At 38.1% G+C, this 17,586-nt stretch overlaps 1 protein-coding gene across 4 annotated transcripts in view; it reads right to left on the minus strand.

Moving 5' to 3' along the window:
• Positions 1–3,597: 3,597 nt before the first annotated feature.
• Positions 3,598–17,586, minus strand: part of TBC1D9 (TBC1 domain family member 9) — a 49,651-nt gene continuing 35,662 nt past the window's right edge. The window contains exons 14-21 of one of the 4 annotated variants that reach the window (XM_058838435.1): positions 15,189–15,287; positions 15,001–15,069; positions 13,466–13,706; positions 10,327–10,392; positions 8,976–9,062; positions 8,006–8,080; positions 7,766–7,866; positions 3,599–6,842 (exon numbers count right to left, since the gene is read on the minus strand). In XM_058838435.1, coding sequence (XP_058694418.1) covers positions 6,120–6,842; positions 7,766–7,866; positions 8,006–8,080; positions 8,976–9,062; positions 10,327–10,392; positions 13,466–13,706; positions 15,001–15,069; positions 15,189–15,287 — 1,461 coding nt within the window. In that variant the 3' untranslated portion in view covers positions 3,599–6,119. Of the gene's footprint in view, positions 6,843–7,765; positions 7,867–8,005; positions 8,081–8,975; positions 9,063–10,326; positions 10,393–13,465; positions 13,707–15,000; positions 15,070–15,188; positions 15,288–17,586 lie in introns of all 4 variants that reach the window. The other 3 variants (XM_058838436.1, XM_058838437.1, XM_058838438.1) reach the window with 3 other exon arrangements.

Here is a 17,586-nt window from a genome sequence, read left to right on the forward strand (position 1 = left end):
TCTAAAGCCCAACCATAGAGTCTCAGGGTTCCTATGACACACCTGAGATGTTTTAGTGTCAAATGTAGTTCAAGCTTTTAATAAGATACATCTTTGCTAGTTTTTTTCCTTAAATCAATGAGTGATCTGGAAGTAAACTGTGGCAGTATACAAGGAGAAAAAGTAAACCCAGTCATCCTCAGATGAGTGAGACATAAGGGAATACATTAGTTTGCATGTAGTAATTAAGGTGAATGTTTATGTTAGTGCACCAGTGCACCTTCCCAGGAAACAGTTAGAATTTGCATGTGGTTTTGTATCATCAACTAGCCCAGTAATTCTGTCTAGGAGTCACTCACTGTATGTAGACTAGTATTGGATGTCCGTTTGCACCCCTAGTAGGTTAACTGTATTACAGTGGTAGCTAGAAAATGTATTGAAATAGGTAAAATTGTGTTTAGAGAAGGCAAGAACAAGGCTTTACTAGTCAGTGGTATTTTATGCTAACTGTTGTAGGGTGACAAGGTTATGGAAGACAGGAAATAGAGGTAGGTCACTTTTCTGCAAGTTGATACAATCTTAAACATCAGAATTTGTTGCTCACAGGTTATTCTAAAAGTCTTAAAAACCTCAGTAAATTATTATTTATGAATCATAATATTTTAAATACATATTGTCTTACTAGAACTTTGCAAGTGCTGCTAGTTTTGTAACTTGATGCCTCTTTAAAACATTGACTACGTGAAAACTTGTATGCAATGGTATTAAAAAAAACCTGGAGACAAGGTGGTTCTCTAAATTTGTTGTTCCTGTAGCAAATGTTCAACAAGCTACCTTCACTTTTGTTCCTTAGTGTATGCTTGAAACACAATGCCACTCTATGAACAAATTAATCTCAAGATAAGCAGAGGTTTCCTACAAGCAAATGTAAAATCTAGTCTTTCACTAAGTAAACACATTGCTTCAGAAGCAGCTAACTTGATAGGAAAGCCATCTGAAGACAGTGCTACATAGGAAGAAAGAAACCATGTTTTTAAACTGGTTGTGCTTCTGTCATCTGATACAGCCATATAAAGAATAGGGCATTTTGTCCTAAAGGGCAATAGTAAAAGGGGCCAATTTGAACACCCCAGATAAATAGTTTTGGACTTTCAGTCTTTGAAAAAAAAAACAAAACAAAAATGCAAACAAAAATTAAACACACACACACAGCCCCAGTGGTTTTCCAGATTTTCTGTCCTAATTTAAATAAAATTTCACAAAAGAAATTACTTAGACCCTTGCTTTAGGAATTATGAAGAAAATGTTTGTTTAGTTAGGTGGGAGTTGAGCAGCCAGTATCCTTGACAATACTGCTAGTGATGTGTGGTGAAGATGTAACCTGTGGTTTCCTTCTGTCATTATTGTTCGTGTTGCTGTAGTACTGTGGTGACCCATCTTTGGACTGATGTTTCTTGTGCCAGTCTAGATACTGTCTTTCTCTAGGGAATTAAGAACAACTCAGCCCAAGACAACTTGTGGGCAGTTTCTTCTTATGACACTGTGCTTAGATAGCTGCATATTGATAGAATTCCTGTTTACCACAATATAAAAGCAATAATGTATACTGTGATGTCTGTGTAATAGAGATGTTTACAATGGTTGCAAATAAATAATAGTTTATTCCAAAATATTGTCAACAGTCTTGTCTTTGGCCTGCTAGAAAATGTTTCAGTTTCAATTTTCAGTTTCATGCACCTGCACTGGGATATGAGTGCAAGCTTTATCCTAATTTATTCTTTCCGCCATCCTCCTGACTTGCCTCCAGCTTGTTTAGACGTCCTTGTGGTTCTTGACTGTTAAGCAGATGTACTCTGCTATAAGTGCTAGTGGTTTCTTACTGCTTTATTTCAGTTGCTTTTAAAATCCTCACTTGAAAAGAAGCCTGTCTTAAGCTTTAAAGAAAACAAACATGTGCCAAAAAAAGAAAAAAAAAAATCCACAACACAAAAAAACCCCCAGTCAAACCCAAAACAACCCTGCAACAATAATTTTATTTGAAGGTCCTGGAAGTTAACTCTCAGAGGTCACTTAAAATGTGAGTGTTTGAGTGGTTTTGTTCAGGAGGAAAGAAATTTAAAAGCTGGAGACAAACTCTGGAGAAAGAGAAACCCTCAAGTGTTGATGGTTTGTTACTTTTTTTCAGATTGTATCTTCTGGCACGCCTTCATACAAACTATGTTAAGTAATTTGCTTGGGATTTTTCTAGTTTATTTGTATCTCTCAGGCAGCTTTTGTTTCTTCTGAATTCTGGAGAACAAACGCTTCTATTAATGTACCGAAGTGCCATTCCATGAGAACTAGAAGATCTCATCTGTAGCAATTTTTTATTTCTACAGAAGCACAGAACAGGCCCTGCCACTACAGGAGCATTCCAGTCCTCCAAACTCCAAATGCCAGGCTGATCAGTTATGGAAATATGTTATTTTAGAAAATAGAGATATCGAGTACCACAGGAAAAGAACAACTGGAGCTTAGTTGTCTTTTGAGGTATCTGCCACCATTTATCAGGAACTTGCACTGCTGTTAAGACTGACTAAGCTGTTATTTCACAGCTTGCATTCCCAGCTCTAAACCATTCTTGTACAGTGATGCTGTTGCTATCAATACATGTTGCAACTTTCTATTATTAACCATTTTCCAGTGTAATGTTCACTGCCACATTTTTGTTTGTTATTATTTGCTACCAGGCCAATTTCTGGCTTTACTATTGAATAAATCAGCATTTTAAATTGTGGCAGTTTTGGCTGGGGTAGATTTAATTTTCTTCCCAGGGGCTGGTATTGGGACTGTGTTTTGGATTTGTGCTCTACACAGGGTTGATAATACAGAGATGTTTTTGTTACTGCTGAGCAGGGCTTACACAGAGCAAAGACCTTTTCTGGTTTACATGCTGCCACACTGGAGGAAGCTGGGGGTGCCTGGGAGAGTGGAAGGAGACCCAGGTTGGACAGGTGACCCCAGCTGACCAAAGGGATATTCCAGATCTCATGGAATTATACCATGCTCAGTATATCTGGCTCATTACCATGCTCAGTACCAGACCTGGCTGCACAGCCTTCCAAGCAAAAGCACCATCTCTTTGCCTGACCAACTACTTTCAGGCTGCTCCTGTTCTCTCCCACAGCTCCTTACCTGCCACACCATATATCCCACACCATTCTTCACCATTGAATTTATGACACAACACCTGATTTCTACTGTAACAGAAGCTCCACCATTATTATGTAAGAACTCATGAAGTGTTTTTCTCTTTACAACAGTTTTGATGTCATTTTTCCAGGTTTAATACATCACAGAGTGAGTTCCTTATCTGTGTAACATAACTTGTATAACACAAACATTTGCAAGTCTCAACCCTCAGCTGTAACACCTAAATTCATTGTAAGATGCTACAATGAAGGATGTAAGTGCCACAGAATTTCCAGGTGTTAACAGCTTCTGATTAAGCTGAAAGACAGACTGGAAAAAAAAGCCATACAGAAATATCCTTCAGTTTTTTCTTTTTTTGTAGTGAAAGTTCTAGATAACATAACCTATAAAAAAAGCTCTAAAATAGCAGCCCTCAAACAAACGCTACAATTCACAGAATAAAGAAACTGAATCTAAGCACAAAAAGCACAAGACATAGGTACTTCTGAAGCCATACTCACTTTATGTGTAGAACACCTGCACAATACAGTAAGCCTTTAAAAATACTTACATTTTCCCAAAAGTTTCACACCATTGTATGCTGGTCAGTTGAATTCTTGTGTACCTTTCTGTTCACCAGCTCCCACACAGCTACTAAAGGAAAGGGCACAGCAGATCTTGTCATCAAATAGGCAACTGCCAGGTAGGTGGTCCTGATCAAGTGAGCAGCCTCATCCAAACAAACCTGGGAAAGATCAGCTCACCTGGCTGCTACCTATAGCAATGCCACTCTTAAAGAGGACCTGGCTCACACTTGAGAGCTTTGCTGATGTGATCAGGAAGGTAAGGAAGGCTACTAGACCAAAACAAAAAAAATTGGCCTTGCAGATGGGCTCATGTAACACCAGAGATCCACTTGTGGATTACTCTTCTTGTTACAGGTGCCCGAACAGCAAGGTAATTCTTGTCAGCCATTGCATCCCCAGCCATGTGGGTGGGGTGGGAACAAAGCTGACAAGCCCCTCAAAGAGAAATGTTTTGGAGCTGTGTGTCCTGTGTGTCTCTAGGGGTGTGTATAAGCTTGCTGATAGGCTTAAATTCACTTTAACGTAACAGACACCTAAAGGAGAAATATTTTAGGGATCTGCAAACTTAAAAAGGTCAGTAGCCCACTTAAGGAAGCTGAAGACTTCCATGACAGCTTATTCAGCTACCAGACATTATAATAAAGCACCCCACTCTGTCCTTGGTATCTTAAATTAAAACAAAGCAATAGTATTCAAAATGGTGATTATGACTTCAAATTAATATAATTATTTGATACATATGTAAACTCATCCAGTCACAGCAGAAAGACTACAGTGCATTTTCATACCATTACCAGTAGACATACTAACATTTGTCTGTGTAATAAAGCACAACCACCTCATTTTCCCTCTAGCATGACTTTAATAGTTAAAAATCAAATCTGTGCAGAGTGTACTTTATTTGTTCACATTACCTATTTGTGGTTAAAAACCACTTCATCTGACAGTTTAAAAGCATTCTTTTAAAACAAAAGAATTAAACATAGCTTGTGCTAAAAAAATCTGCGAGTTACATGGATGCAGTATTATACAGGAGTATAAAAAAATCAATGGTATTCTACAGAAAATATTCTCAAAACAGCAAATAAAGATTAGGCATGTAGGCATGGTCCTGAAATGAACAAATATGAATTAAAAAACAGCCAACAAAATTTTTAAAAAAATCCTAAATATCTGTATAAAAAAAGCAAGGATTCAAAGTGCAGGTGCTCCAGTTTCCATTTTAACATATTATTCAGTTAGTCAATACAGGATACTATTCATTTCATATAAAGTGACAGTGTTCTCAGTATGATTTAAACATTCAGTTACATTATCTTGCAGATTTTTTTTCATTACTGCTGCTTTACACTGCAGTAAATAAGGACTTATGCAATACAGGCTTTTATTTTTTTTTAATCTAACAAGCATATAATAGGTTGGTGGTAAAGGTTAGTTTTGAGAACTAAGCTATATTTGCTGTAGATCCAGCCTTAGAAGTAGACATATATATATATACTTTTTTTTTTCCTAAGCTTTTAAAAACAGACTTCAAATTTTGAAAAGAGACTCTACCAATCTGTTCTGGGACCTGCACACACTGTCTTTCGAGAACACCAGCAAAGCTTCCAAGTCCACTGGTTAAGAACACAGCCCTGGGCAGGGTCATGCTGGAGATCTTCCTTTGATGGCTGCAGCTGGGAAAGGGCTTTCTCTCTGCTGAACTCAGGGAAAGGCAAATGGGCAGAAACCATCACATGTATCCACATTTGCTAATGTGGCAGCTAGGTTGGGAAGCACTTCTCACTTTCACTTGAGCATACCAGTCTCAGGCAGAGGAAGTCAGGAGCCAGGCAGGCGTCACTAAAGTGGTCTTTCATATATTCATAAAAGTAAAATCAAATCATATGTTCAAAGCCTCTTTGGAAAAAAAAATATGAAATAAAATTATGCTTCAAGGATGTTGCCTGGAACTTATTTTTACCTGAGGCCCTTTTCAAGGTGACAGTGTCCCTTTAAATTTTAGGTTCTTCCTATTTTGTTACTTTATTTCCCCCAAGCATCAGATCTCTATGTATGTCTATTTTTAAAATGCACATCAATATTGGCATTAAGTTTACATTTAGAAATTAAGAACTAATCTTTACCATTATACACTGACAGCAATATTAATAATACACACACTTCACTGACAAGCGTAATTTTTTTTCTGTATTTTGAATAAAATTTGCATGTGTAACATTTCCCACAGAAAGAGTGATTATACTTGAAGATAGTTATGTTTGCACCCCAACATTTTCACATTAGTGAAAACAACTATGTTTTGAAAATACCAGGGCCTCTGCCAGGTACTAATAAATAGAGAATAAAAAGAAAAAATTAAATAAAAAACCCGATTGCCTTTTATCCCGACATAGTAGAGATTTCATAGTCACTGGTTGAGGTTATTGGTTTACCCCTCATCCTGATGTTTTTAGCATTAGTAATCCTAGCCATCATGGACACAGGCTTGTCAAAGTATCTGACCAGTGCCGGCTCAGTCAAAAGGGAGGCTAAAAATTGTTCAAAGGTGATGGCCCAGTCCCTGTCAATGCTTGTGCTCCTGTGGAGGGCAGGGGTGTGGTTGCTTCGCACTAGAACTGTGTCTTCCCCAATGTCCTCGCAGTGCAGCTTCTCCTCCTCATGGGAGCCTGCGCTCAGCACTGAGTAGGAGGACATGGAACTGTCGTCTTTCGTGTCGTCATCGGAAATGAGCATGGAAGAACAGACTCCATTGTCCCTGGGAGAAGAGTCTTCCAGCTTAATATCTTCCATCTGCATTCCCAGGGCACTGTCAGTGCCAGTGGCCTCCTCCTCACTGGCCAGAAGGCTGTTCTGGAACGCCTTGTCTTGTGCCAGGGGGTACTGATGGTGCTCTTTCTTCTGGAACAGCTCACTCTGAATGGCTTTGCTGTAGTTGTTGCTGCTGTCTGTGTCACTGGGGGGCTGCACGCTGAAGAGCTTCCCAACCTCCCCAATCTCCAGGAGCAAGCTCGTTACAGCAGCTGTAGCATGGTACAGGTCCTGCTCGTTGGGGTCTTCACTGAACATGTTGTACATTGTCTTGCACAGCTCAATGAACTGTCCCTAAACACGGGGGGAAGGAACATTAACAAGAGCAGGAAAAAATCATGCTGACATCTTCCAAATCAGTTTTCAAAGTCTGGGATTGAGGCAGGACACAAGAGTTTATGTGACTAAAGTGAAATTTGCAACAACCTAGGAGTGGTCTAGGAAGCATTTTCTATGACTAGGCAGTCAGATATGCTGTGTGTCTCAAAGGTATTTAGATTAAATTATTGGATGTTTTGTAGAACATACCACAAATACAATTCTCTGCAGCCACAGGAGGGCAACAGAGGGTGAGCAGTAGACACTGCATTCATTTTGGTGGATTTTCTTGTAGGAACGATGCTAAGTATAACTAAGGGTTTGCTAAAACTGATGAGAAGTAATGAAAAATTAAGGCCTGCAGCACTCCTTAGCTGACAGGAGTTGGATACAAGTCTTTGCAATTCAAAACTGATTAATTATATAGGAAGATTTGCTCAGGACTACCTTAAGTAAGAATCACTGTTCTAGAGGAAATAAACCTTCCCTACATGCTCTGGAGGAAACAACTATCCCAGTGGGTCTCCTCCTCCTTAGCAGCTGTGGATCTAAGGGCATTGAGACTAGCAGTACAAATTACGAAACATAAAATACTACTTTCAGGTTATGCTTATTAGACATTAGGAGCTGGCTGGTGATATGCAGTGTCACATCCTTTGTCTAGAGATCAAAACAATATGTTTTACCATTCCTATATGTGTGTATCTCATTTTCAGGATGTTTTGGGAGCCGAATGCCAGTTAAAGTATTTTGTAAACAATAAATTTCTGCTGACTGCTACTCTGGTAAAAGAGTATCTACTCAAAATAAAACCTTTGTTCAATGTTAATACATTGAATATCTATAGATATGTGAAGAAAAGTTTAAATTTAATGAAAAGTAAGTGTCAGCAGAAGTACCTGGTTCAGCTTGGGCAAGTCCTTTGTGTTTTTTGCTTTGGATTTATTCTCTTGGCTCCACATTCTCATATAACTTCGACTCTCTTGTGAGCTCTTCTTGCCTATTGCCAAAAAATTATCCAGAGATGGAGGAAAAAGTCCGTGAAGAAACCTTAAATTATTACCTTTATTCCCCATTTTCAAAAGGAGCATCTTTACAATAAATGAAAGATGTAATTCACACGGAGACACCAAGCATACCTTTATCTGTTTTCAGACTCACTGTAACAAACCCATCATCTACTCCATGTTTGTTTCTGCTGTCTAGGCCAACAACTAGGAAGTGGAGGGGCAGGGGGAGAGAGAGATATCAGTGTGGGATTTAGAATCAGACATTGTTTTCACGTGTACAGTGTAAAATAACCAAATGTTTACAAATATTTAAAAACGCTGCAAAAAAAACCAGAGTAAAAATTACAGGAATAAATGATGATTTTTGCTTATTCTTAAACCTGCCGATAAATTCCATTTAATTTATAATATCACTAGTGAGGTTGGGACAAACTTAGGTTTTGTCCATGTAGTGCAATGATTAACCTGTGCTAACACAACACATCCCCTAGCATGATATATGTTTGGTGATTATACTAGTGCATCTTCTTTTGCCTCTCAGGATTTGAAATTGCCATTTCTAGACTATTAACTCTTACCTGTATTTTCAAACAACTTTCATCCCACTTATAACATGAAGGATGGATTACATTTTTCTTGAATCAGAAAGAAACTTCACATCAAGTATCACAAGAAAGAGAAAGCCATTTAAAGCAGCAGTGATGAGATGCTGGCTCTCATTAGGGCACATATGACTTCAAACTGCCAAACTACATTTTGACATATCTTTTGCTCTACGTTTTTCAGAATGTTATAAGTTCTGATCCAAATATATCTTGAAAGTGAATCTATTTATTCTTATTCTTCACAAAATTACTTCTGCTATAACACACTTATAGCATTATTCTGCAAGTACTCCTGCAATGCAGAATTCAGGGGGACTCTTAGTGTACACATGCCTGTACCTCTACAGATATCAACACATATACAAATGCTTCATACTTCTTTTTACAGGGAATACCTTGCTAACCAAGTTTAATCCAATTAAAAAGTAACTATCTAAAAAGACATGTTGATTGAAATGCCTCATCTGGTCATGCCCAAGACAAAAGATGCCTACCATGTGTACAGTCTGGTGTGATGTCCTCAAAAAAGTATTGAGTAGCTTCAAAAGCAGAGTCTGGTTCTTCTTGCTCAGGGGATGGATCTAAGCAACACAGGAAGATTCTTTCATTAAAAATTCCATCCTTTAATTAAAAACTGAAAGATATTTCCATTAATACATTTAGAATGTGTTTAGTCAGTTTCTAGAAGTAAAGTATGAGGGTGTGATGGGCTAGGGATCATCTCTTTTTAACTCACAGGAGATGAACAACTGGACCTGAATTGTCTCCTTCCCAGCATCCAATACTGTCTCACAAGGAGCTGTTTGCTTTCAGAAGCTGGCTTACCCATCTTCCTATGCCTACTTCCATTACTTTCTTCTGTGCAGCTCAGTGTGTCCTAAGCAGAGTGTGATTGCTTTCCTACAGGGAAGCAGTCTGTCATCACTTGGTATGAGCTTACCAGTCCCCAGATATGATAAGCTGCATTCTTAAAATAATATTTTTATAATAGTTCAATTTCTTTTTAATTTTAAGTATTTTTTAGAAGTATTTAAAGTATTTTTCCCAGTTGAATTACTGACTCACTTAGGCCTACCTCCAAGCAAAGCTGTAGCTGGGAGCAATCAGCAATGTTCAAAGAATACAATGAGAGGTGAATGTCCTCTCCAAGTTCTTGGATATGTTTACCACAGCATGTAAATGTGCACAAGAATTAAACTACCCAAGCAATGTTCTTAAAGTGCAAATTCAGTGAGGACAGCAGTAGGTTCTTTATGGCATGTGTGTGACAAGCCAGAGAGAACACAGTTCCAGTATAGCATTTTCAGAAATGTTCTGAGGTATTTTCATCCCCTCTCCACCCTTAACTGCTTCTCTCACTTAGCTGAGTCCAGGTTTGTACAGTTCCCTGGAAAACACATCTATGAAACAATCTGGAGCTTCCCTCTGTAAGCAGTTGTGTCAGTCCAGAGGGGAAACCAAGAAGAAAGCCTGGGGACAGAAATGAGGAGCTAGGACATGCGGGAACATTTCAAACTAGCTTTATTTTCAAACCCTTAAATAGAGTGCATTTTGGTAACATATGCTGAAGAACACTGGATTTATGCCTGGAGGATATCACCAGCCCCAGCTTAACAGGCAAGAGACATTTATATGTTTGTGGAGGGAGCAATTGAGGGCTGTGAGGATGCTTTCAGACTTTCCAAATCTCTGGTTAGAGTAGAAGCTTCCATATTTTACTGCTGCATAAACAGCTACAATAATTCCTGCAAATTAATTTTTAATTGGGAAAGCCAGTCATAAACAACTCTGCTCCAAATTTCTGTTCTCATCAAAACAAGAGCTATTTTAATATCATTTACTTACCAGGCAAAACATGCATTTTATACAGCAGCTTCAGCTTCTCTGTAAGATCTCCGTGGCATGCTGCACCTAAACAACATTACATGCAGTAGTGCATTACTTGTCAGCATTCTGTGCCATTTTATTTGTTACTGCTGCAATATTTTGGTTTAGAAGCTGCAACATTCACTCTGGGAAGTATTGTACCCCTTTACAGCTCAAGATCTTAAGGCAGTCACTTGACTCCTAAGATCATATAGTAAAAACAGTATGAGAACACAGACAAATCTACCCTGAATTTCGTACTTCAATCTTGGGTCTATGGTTATGGCATTATCATGCAGAAAAGCCTCCAGCTGGAACTTAACAAGACCTCTTTTGTGAAGACTTTTTGAACTGAAAATCCAATAACAACATCACGCCTCAGAGCAGTAATATATTTGCAAGAAAAAAAGAAAAAGAGAAATTCAAGTAAACAGGATTTATCATAGCTTAGCCATGGGCTAAACTGATTTCAGGCAATACTTTCTATTGATTTTTCCACACCAACCCCATTTATTTCTGGACTACACTAGAATTAGCTGTATGAAATTCAAGAGCTCTATTGAAGCTCCTCCTTCCAATTAATTAAATGGACAGTAGTTAATTTTAAAGTAACAAAATAACAGCTAATCAGATTTTTTCAAAAATCTCATTTGTGACATGCCATTCATAAATAAATGAATTAACTTTCAATAGTCAGATTGTGCAGAGATTTATTTTACCTTATAGGTGACTGTGCCATCTTACCTCTGCTATGCAAACTACAGAGTGTGGTGTGGCAAATACTGACAAGTCTGTTGTAAAGCTTAACACTCCAACAAATACGGATGTTGGGCCAAAAATTTGAGAACATCTACATTAGCCATTATGCTTTCAACATGGTCCTTTTTAAGCACAAAACCTCATTATGTTCCTGCCTGGTGTATCACACCATCCAGAAAATGCATTCTCTTCTGGTAAAGGCAACATGAAATAATCAAAGGACAGAATGGGCTACACTTCTGCATCCTCCTTCAACAGGGAACTGCAAATTTTTTTGATTCAGGGCACAGTGTGACACATATAGGCTTGTTCCTCTCTCTGTCCCCAGATATGAAGAGAACTGAAAAATATCCCATAGCTACTATTTGAGATAAATTTGTGTGTGCTTCCTGATGTACAATTTTCTTTCTTCCTAATGCGTCCCTTTTCCTTTTTGCTTAAAATTAGGAAAAGCATTGCCAATAGGTCAAGGGAGGTGATCCTGCCCATGAAAGGCTTGAAGAAGTGGTGAGGTTACCACTTTGCTTTTTGAATATCCTCCTGCATTCTGTAGTTGAAAAAAAACTGTTTGCAAAAATAAAAAATACACTCAGGTACTCCTTGCAAGACACAGCTTTCATGGTGCTGACTTTGACAGGAGGGTGTGAAAAGTACTGCAGTCAGCAGCAGCCACTGGAGAAGTGGGAGAGCTTTGTGCTCTGAGAAAAGAGCACTGCAAAAACATGATGGGAGACAGGAGGCCACTTTGAATCAATGCAGAGATCTCTGTAGCTTACTTGGATGTGCAGTCAACAACTGTCACGCTATAATCCAGTGTGCTACAAGAGTGCAGGGGAGCTTTGTCAAGAGTGGATAACCCAAAGAGCTCCTAGCCAAGTCTGAAAACCTCTTCTGAGCAGCACAACTCACTGGGCACACCACTCCTATATTTGGACTATATTATTGTAACAGGGCACAGAGTAAACATAAAGAATACACCAGGTTATTCCATCTTTGCTCAGCTGAGGCCCCAGAGGCACCTGAAGTAGGAGGTTCTTGAGCTATTTGTTGTAGGGACAATGAAAAAGAAAAGGAATTATTAAAAGTCCTGGGGCATGGTGAAATATGCTCAAACAGGTCCATTGCTCTTTTGTTGACTGTACTGTCTTTCCTACCACTCGTGCTTCTGAAGAAAAAAAGGGGTCAGCAGGGTTGATTTACTTTTTAGGGGGAAAAAAATCAGGTTTTCAAATTACACCACATTGGGTTTAGTTTCTGAAAAATATGAGTTTTCAGAATGAGCATTTTTGATTGTTTTGCCTGTTAAAGATTTGAATTCAGTAATTTTGGCTTATAGCCACATTTGTGCATTTTACATTCATTTCTGTTCACAGTGCTCAAATCTGGCACTTGTTCTTATTACTCACTATTGGTTCCAAAACATACTGTCTCAGTCAATAGCTGCCTGACTGTTACTAACAGCATCCAGTATACCAGAAGAGTAGTTAATTCCTGGGTCCTCAAGGCCATTAAGTGTTACCTGGCAAACAGTACCTCAGATATAAATCACTGCATCATGGGAAACATTAGGATTTTTTTGGGGGGGTGAAGGGGAGGTGTGCAGCCAGTTTTACTGTCACAGCTATTTTGCACTTGTAAGAGAACAGGTGCTACTACTTCTGTGCAGAGGTTTTAATGCAAGGCTGCATTTGGAGCCCTAATGCTTATACATACTGTTACAAAGAGTTGCTGGAAGCCAGACTGGGAAACCTTTTCACTCTCAAAAAGGATCAAAATATAGAGCTGGGGGAAATTCCAGGTTGCCATGAAATGATAAATGGTAGACGGTGAGATGTTGGTCACTTACAGCAAACAGCTCCTGCTATATTTAAAAAAGGAATGGCCGGCTCCTGCCTCATCTTTGCTTCCTTATGTTAATCCTGGGGCTCATGATGTCAGCTTTCATGTTCTGAAGTCTTGCTTCTTCAAGACTAAAAACATTCAGCCTCCCTCTCTGACCTGTACCTCCACTTTCTCCTTTTCGGGGTCCTTCCAAACTGCTTTCTGCAGTCTTGGTTACTGATTTAAGAAGCAACAGCTCACACTCTAACTATGCCTAGGGGAAATAGACTATTAAGCACCCACGCTGCAGTTAATTTTTGTGCTGAGAGTTAGCAGTCAGTGAAGTCCTCAGATCCTAACTGATCTGTTCATGTGTTGTCCTTTTCCCAGTGTGATACACCACTGACTAATGTAGATTCACCTACTAAGACCAGCCTAAACCCCAGAGGGAACCACTGTAACAGGCATGATAAAATGAGCTGAACAGAAACAAACTGGTTTGTCATGTTAGTTTGAAAATGCTGTGGGTTCTCCTTACTCAGTCCAGAGACGAATTCACGGAAATTGATGAGCAGATCTCCATTTTCATCCAGCAGCCTGAACAAGCGGGCAGCCAATATATCTGAGTGAGTTCCACATGCCCAGGGGAAGAGGAGGGTGAACATGCCTTTGAACTGGTCAAAGTCAATGCGGTACTGCTCCAGGTAAGGCAGGCTGGGGTCGTGTCGCTCTGTGGCATTGCTGTTTCCTCCCCAGTAGCAGCTTGTCAGGTGTTCTGCCTGAACAGAAGGTAAACACCATGAGATTGTCAGTATTTCTATAAATAATTCATCACTCTCCATGATAAAAAAAAATCCAAACAACTCTTCAACATACATTCTTAAAACAATGCAAGATAACAAATGCATTTCCATATATCCAGCCCTTCCACTTCTGGAAGAGGTTTCTTGTCTAACCAGCATAAAAAAACATCCCTCTATTAAATGAAAAAAAAAAAAAAAAGATAAAGCAAAACTTTTTCTGCCTCCCAGGCAAATGAAACATGAAATAACTGTTTTGGCCAGAGCTGTGACTTCACAGGCTTGTTGTGCTTAGTCACCCTCTGCGCCCTCATCATGCAGCCAAGTCAGAAGACTCATGAAATCTTTATTTAATCTTTAATCTTATGAAAATAGCTGTTTATTTGAAATATTTTTTATAGTTTCTCAGAAATTCTGAATAATGTACTATTCTTTCAGTCTCAAGTCAGTGGAGGTTCTGGAGCTGATTTTGGCAGAATCTAATTAAAAACAATTCAGAAGCTTAGAAAAAAAGATCCCAGCTCTGCACAGCAATCAACGAGGGAGGACTGTCTGACTTGGTCTCACTGATTTCATGGAAGACTGAAAGAAGGCACTGCAGGATTTGGATAACCTGTACTTGTCATTACAGATGGGAAATTAAAAGGAAATAAATTCCTCATCGTATTAAAAAAAAAAATCTCTTGTTATAAAAAGCAGAGAAAGAAGGTAATTTCTTTTAACAAATTGTGCATGAAGGTGAAGCTAACACATTTACATGCTCACCTTTGAATTTGTGGATCTAATGGCACTGCTGTACAACCAATACGAAGTTGGTTGTACATCACTTTGTGGCATTAAATTCCCATGTAAAGCATTAAAGCATTAACAAAGGCAAAAATCAGCAATTGCGATACAAAAGTATTAACTGTCTGAGATAACAGAATAATTGTGATAAATTCCAAAACTTGGGTCAGGTAGAGAGAAACAAATGTTTATTTTCTGATGACTGATCAAAAGCCTCTATCCAATTTTTGATTTTATTTTTTTATTAGTATATATTTTTTTCCATGGACAAATCAACTAGTGAATTAAACATTTCCTGATGTTTTAAAATCTGCTTGAGTTTAGGGTTTTTTGGTATATCAATAATACAGAAGCTAATTCAAGTTATATCAAGATACCCAATAATAACTGACAGACTTGACCTGGTGCTTAGAAAAGAAAGTCCCACATCAAAAATGAAAATTTACACTTCCTGGAGCCACATAATCTTATCTTCACTTAGCTTTACCTTGAAAAGCGCATATAATTCCTCCAGTTCATCAATAGTAAAAGAAGTCTCTGTCACAATAGTTCGTACCTTTGAAACACAACATTAACAGTTACAGATTTGAAATCCATGTCTCACTGAAAAGCTAAGTTAAACTTCAGAAACTGACTGAACTTATTATTTGCAAAGAACATTATTTCAGTACTGACCACGTTGCGCTTTGTAGTATCTTCGAGGGTTTGGATGACTTTCAGTCTTTGTTTGAATCTCATTTGTTCAATTAAATCTGCCCGGATACTTCCAAATTTCTTGAAAGAGAAAAAGTAGTACATGATTGTCTATGTATTAATATTCAGAATGTTTAGCTTGCCTTTACTGTATTAATTAATTTAATTACATGATGTAGCACAAATGAAACTGCTGTTAATGCATTTTTCTAACACATTACAAAATTACAAAGACTTTAGGAATACATCACTAGATTTTCTTTCTCCCAAGAACTTATTTTAATTTGAAGGGTCTTTCTTTATTCAGTTTCAAATGCTCTCTTTTCAAACTGTAATCTCACTATTTAGAAATTCTTGCTTGGCAAATCTCTGTGAATAGATTGTTTTGTAAGTCCTCCTGCAGAGTTTTATTTCAGCTTGTCCTGGAATGTCTCATAATCACAACAGAAGAGGATATTAAACTAACTGGATCTCTAATGGCTGAGACAGTACATTCTGAAGATTTTAAACCAAGTAGCAAGAATGCAATTTCCACTAGGAAAATATTCTCTTTAATACCCAAGTCTTATTTTCAGAAGTCTTCTTCATAGTGTACATAACAGTGTCAGGGAGCACCTGCACATTCTACAAAAGCATAATGGGGGATAACCTATTAGGAATAATATTCCATGTTTTCATGTGCAGAGTAATGCCTAACCCCTAAGATTAATTTTTGTAGAAGCATTATAGGCAGAAGTTTCTTGCCATCCAAAACCACACACTTAGGAATGCACAGATGATCAGCAGGATCAATAATGCCAGACATCAACTACACCACATATAAAGCATAACGGGGTGGCAGGACACACTTTCATACAATATGGATTTATATTTTTAGTGCAAGTGCATCTACACAAGCAGGTCATAATATGCTGGCACATTCTTGTAAAATGAAATTAATGCTAAAACTGCATTTATTTATAAAGGTGTTCACCTTTATCATGTACCTTGGGAGTAAAATATGTTTCATGTACTTGTGAGCATGTTGCAAATAAAGAAGTCTTTTGACAAAAATGGAATGTAGATATTCATGTATATGTATATGAATGTAGGTATTCATGTAGATATTCATGAATATCAAACATCACGGAGGTCACAAAAACTTGAAAAGACAGATCTTTTGTGGCACTGAGGCCACACCTATTCCAGTAATTAGAGTTTATTCACTGGTCTGGGGCCAAATAAGAAGTTCTGTTCACATCCATAAAACTAAAACTCACGTAGTCTACACAAAAGGAAGGTTGCAGGTGATTACCTTCTGGGAATGGTCCTTTGCCCATGCTAAGTCTCAAATTGTACAAGGAGTTGTTGGAGGGATGTCATCTGTTCAAGGTCAAAACTGTATCAACCATTTCCACAGCACAAACCTTTCAGTGTCAGCTCATTAGTTAAAATAGCCAGGATCCAGATACCACTTTACACATAACTGAAGTGTTGAAGGTGTATTTTTTTTTTTCTAATGAGCTAACATGCAAATTAAATGAGTTAAACACAGTAACAGCTCTGCTTATGACTCTACACTCCACAGACAGTGAGTTATGCACAGGCTTTTAAAACTGCAGTTATTATGCATTATTTCAGTCACTTCTGCTATAATTATTATGACATCAGGATCTATGGCTTCTGAATTAAAGCAAAATTGAATGAAAGAATGAGAGATTTCTTACTAAAAACTATTTTCAGTAAATTAAGAAAGTACTGGCAGTGTAAAATGCATACCCTTGTTACATATATCCTCTTATTTAAAGACAGTTTCTCCTTTGAAAGTAGAAAGTGTACCCAATATCATTGCAGAGAGGGGTGCTAGTCACTTATTTACCAAGAAATTCTTCTGCATCCCTTTAACTTTCCCTGGAGACTTCTCATATACGGATCTGATTTGATTACCTAAGAGCTGGACAGCGTCAGAGCATGATGGAAAGCAGGTCTTCATAGTACAAATCAAATAGTGTGCCTTTGACAGTGCCACCAAGTTCTCAGACTCATCACATTTCTATGACAAATATCATAGGATAGTCTGGAAGGGACAAGGTTTTCCCCTCTCCTTGGGGGTGGTGTGTGTATGCTCGAGGGAAGCAAAGGTCTCCAAAAACCCCCACATTTTCTTCAGCTGTAGGTCTTCCTATTATTTTTGAATTATAAATATCTACAAATTAAGAAATAATGGTTACCCAGAATGTAACCATCGCAGTTTAAATTCTAAAAAAATAACAAAACATATGCTCATTTAGTTGATATTTCATTCTTTGTGACAAAGCTAGCACTGAGTTCCCAGCCCTGACAGCACATTAACTAATCAAAAAACATAAAAGGTGTAACAGATGACCTAAAGTTTTTGAAT

The sequence above is a fragment of the Poecile atricapillus genome, chromosome 4, assembly GCF_030490865.1.
Source record: "Poecile atricapillus isolate bPoeAtr1 chromosome 4, bPoeAtr1.hap1, whole genome shotgun sequence".
In the NCBI taxonomy this organism is placed as follows: Eukaryota; Metazoa; Chordata; class Aves; order Passeriformes; family Paridae; genus Poecile; species Poecile atricapillus.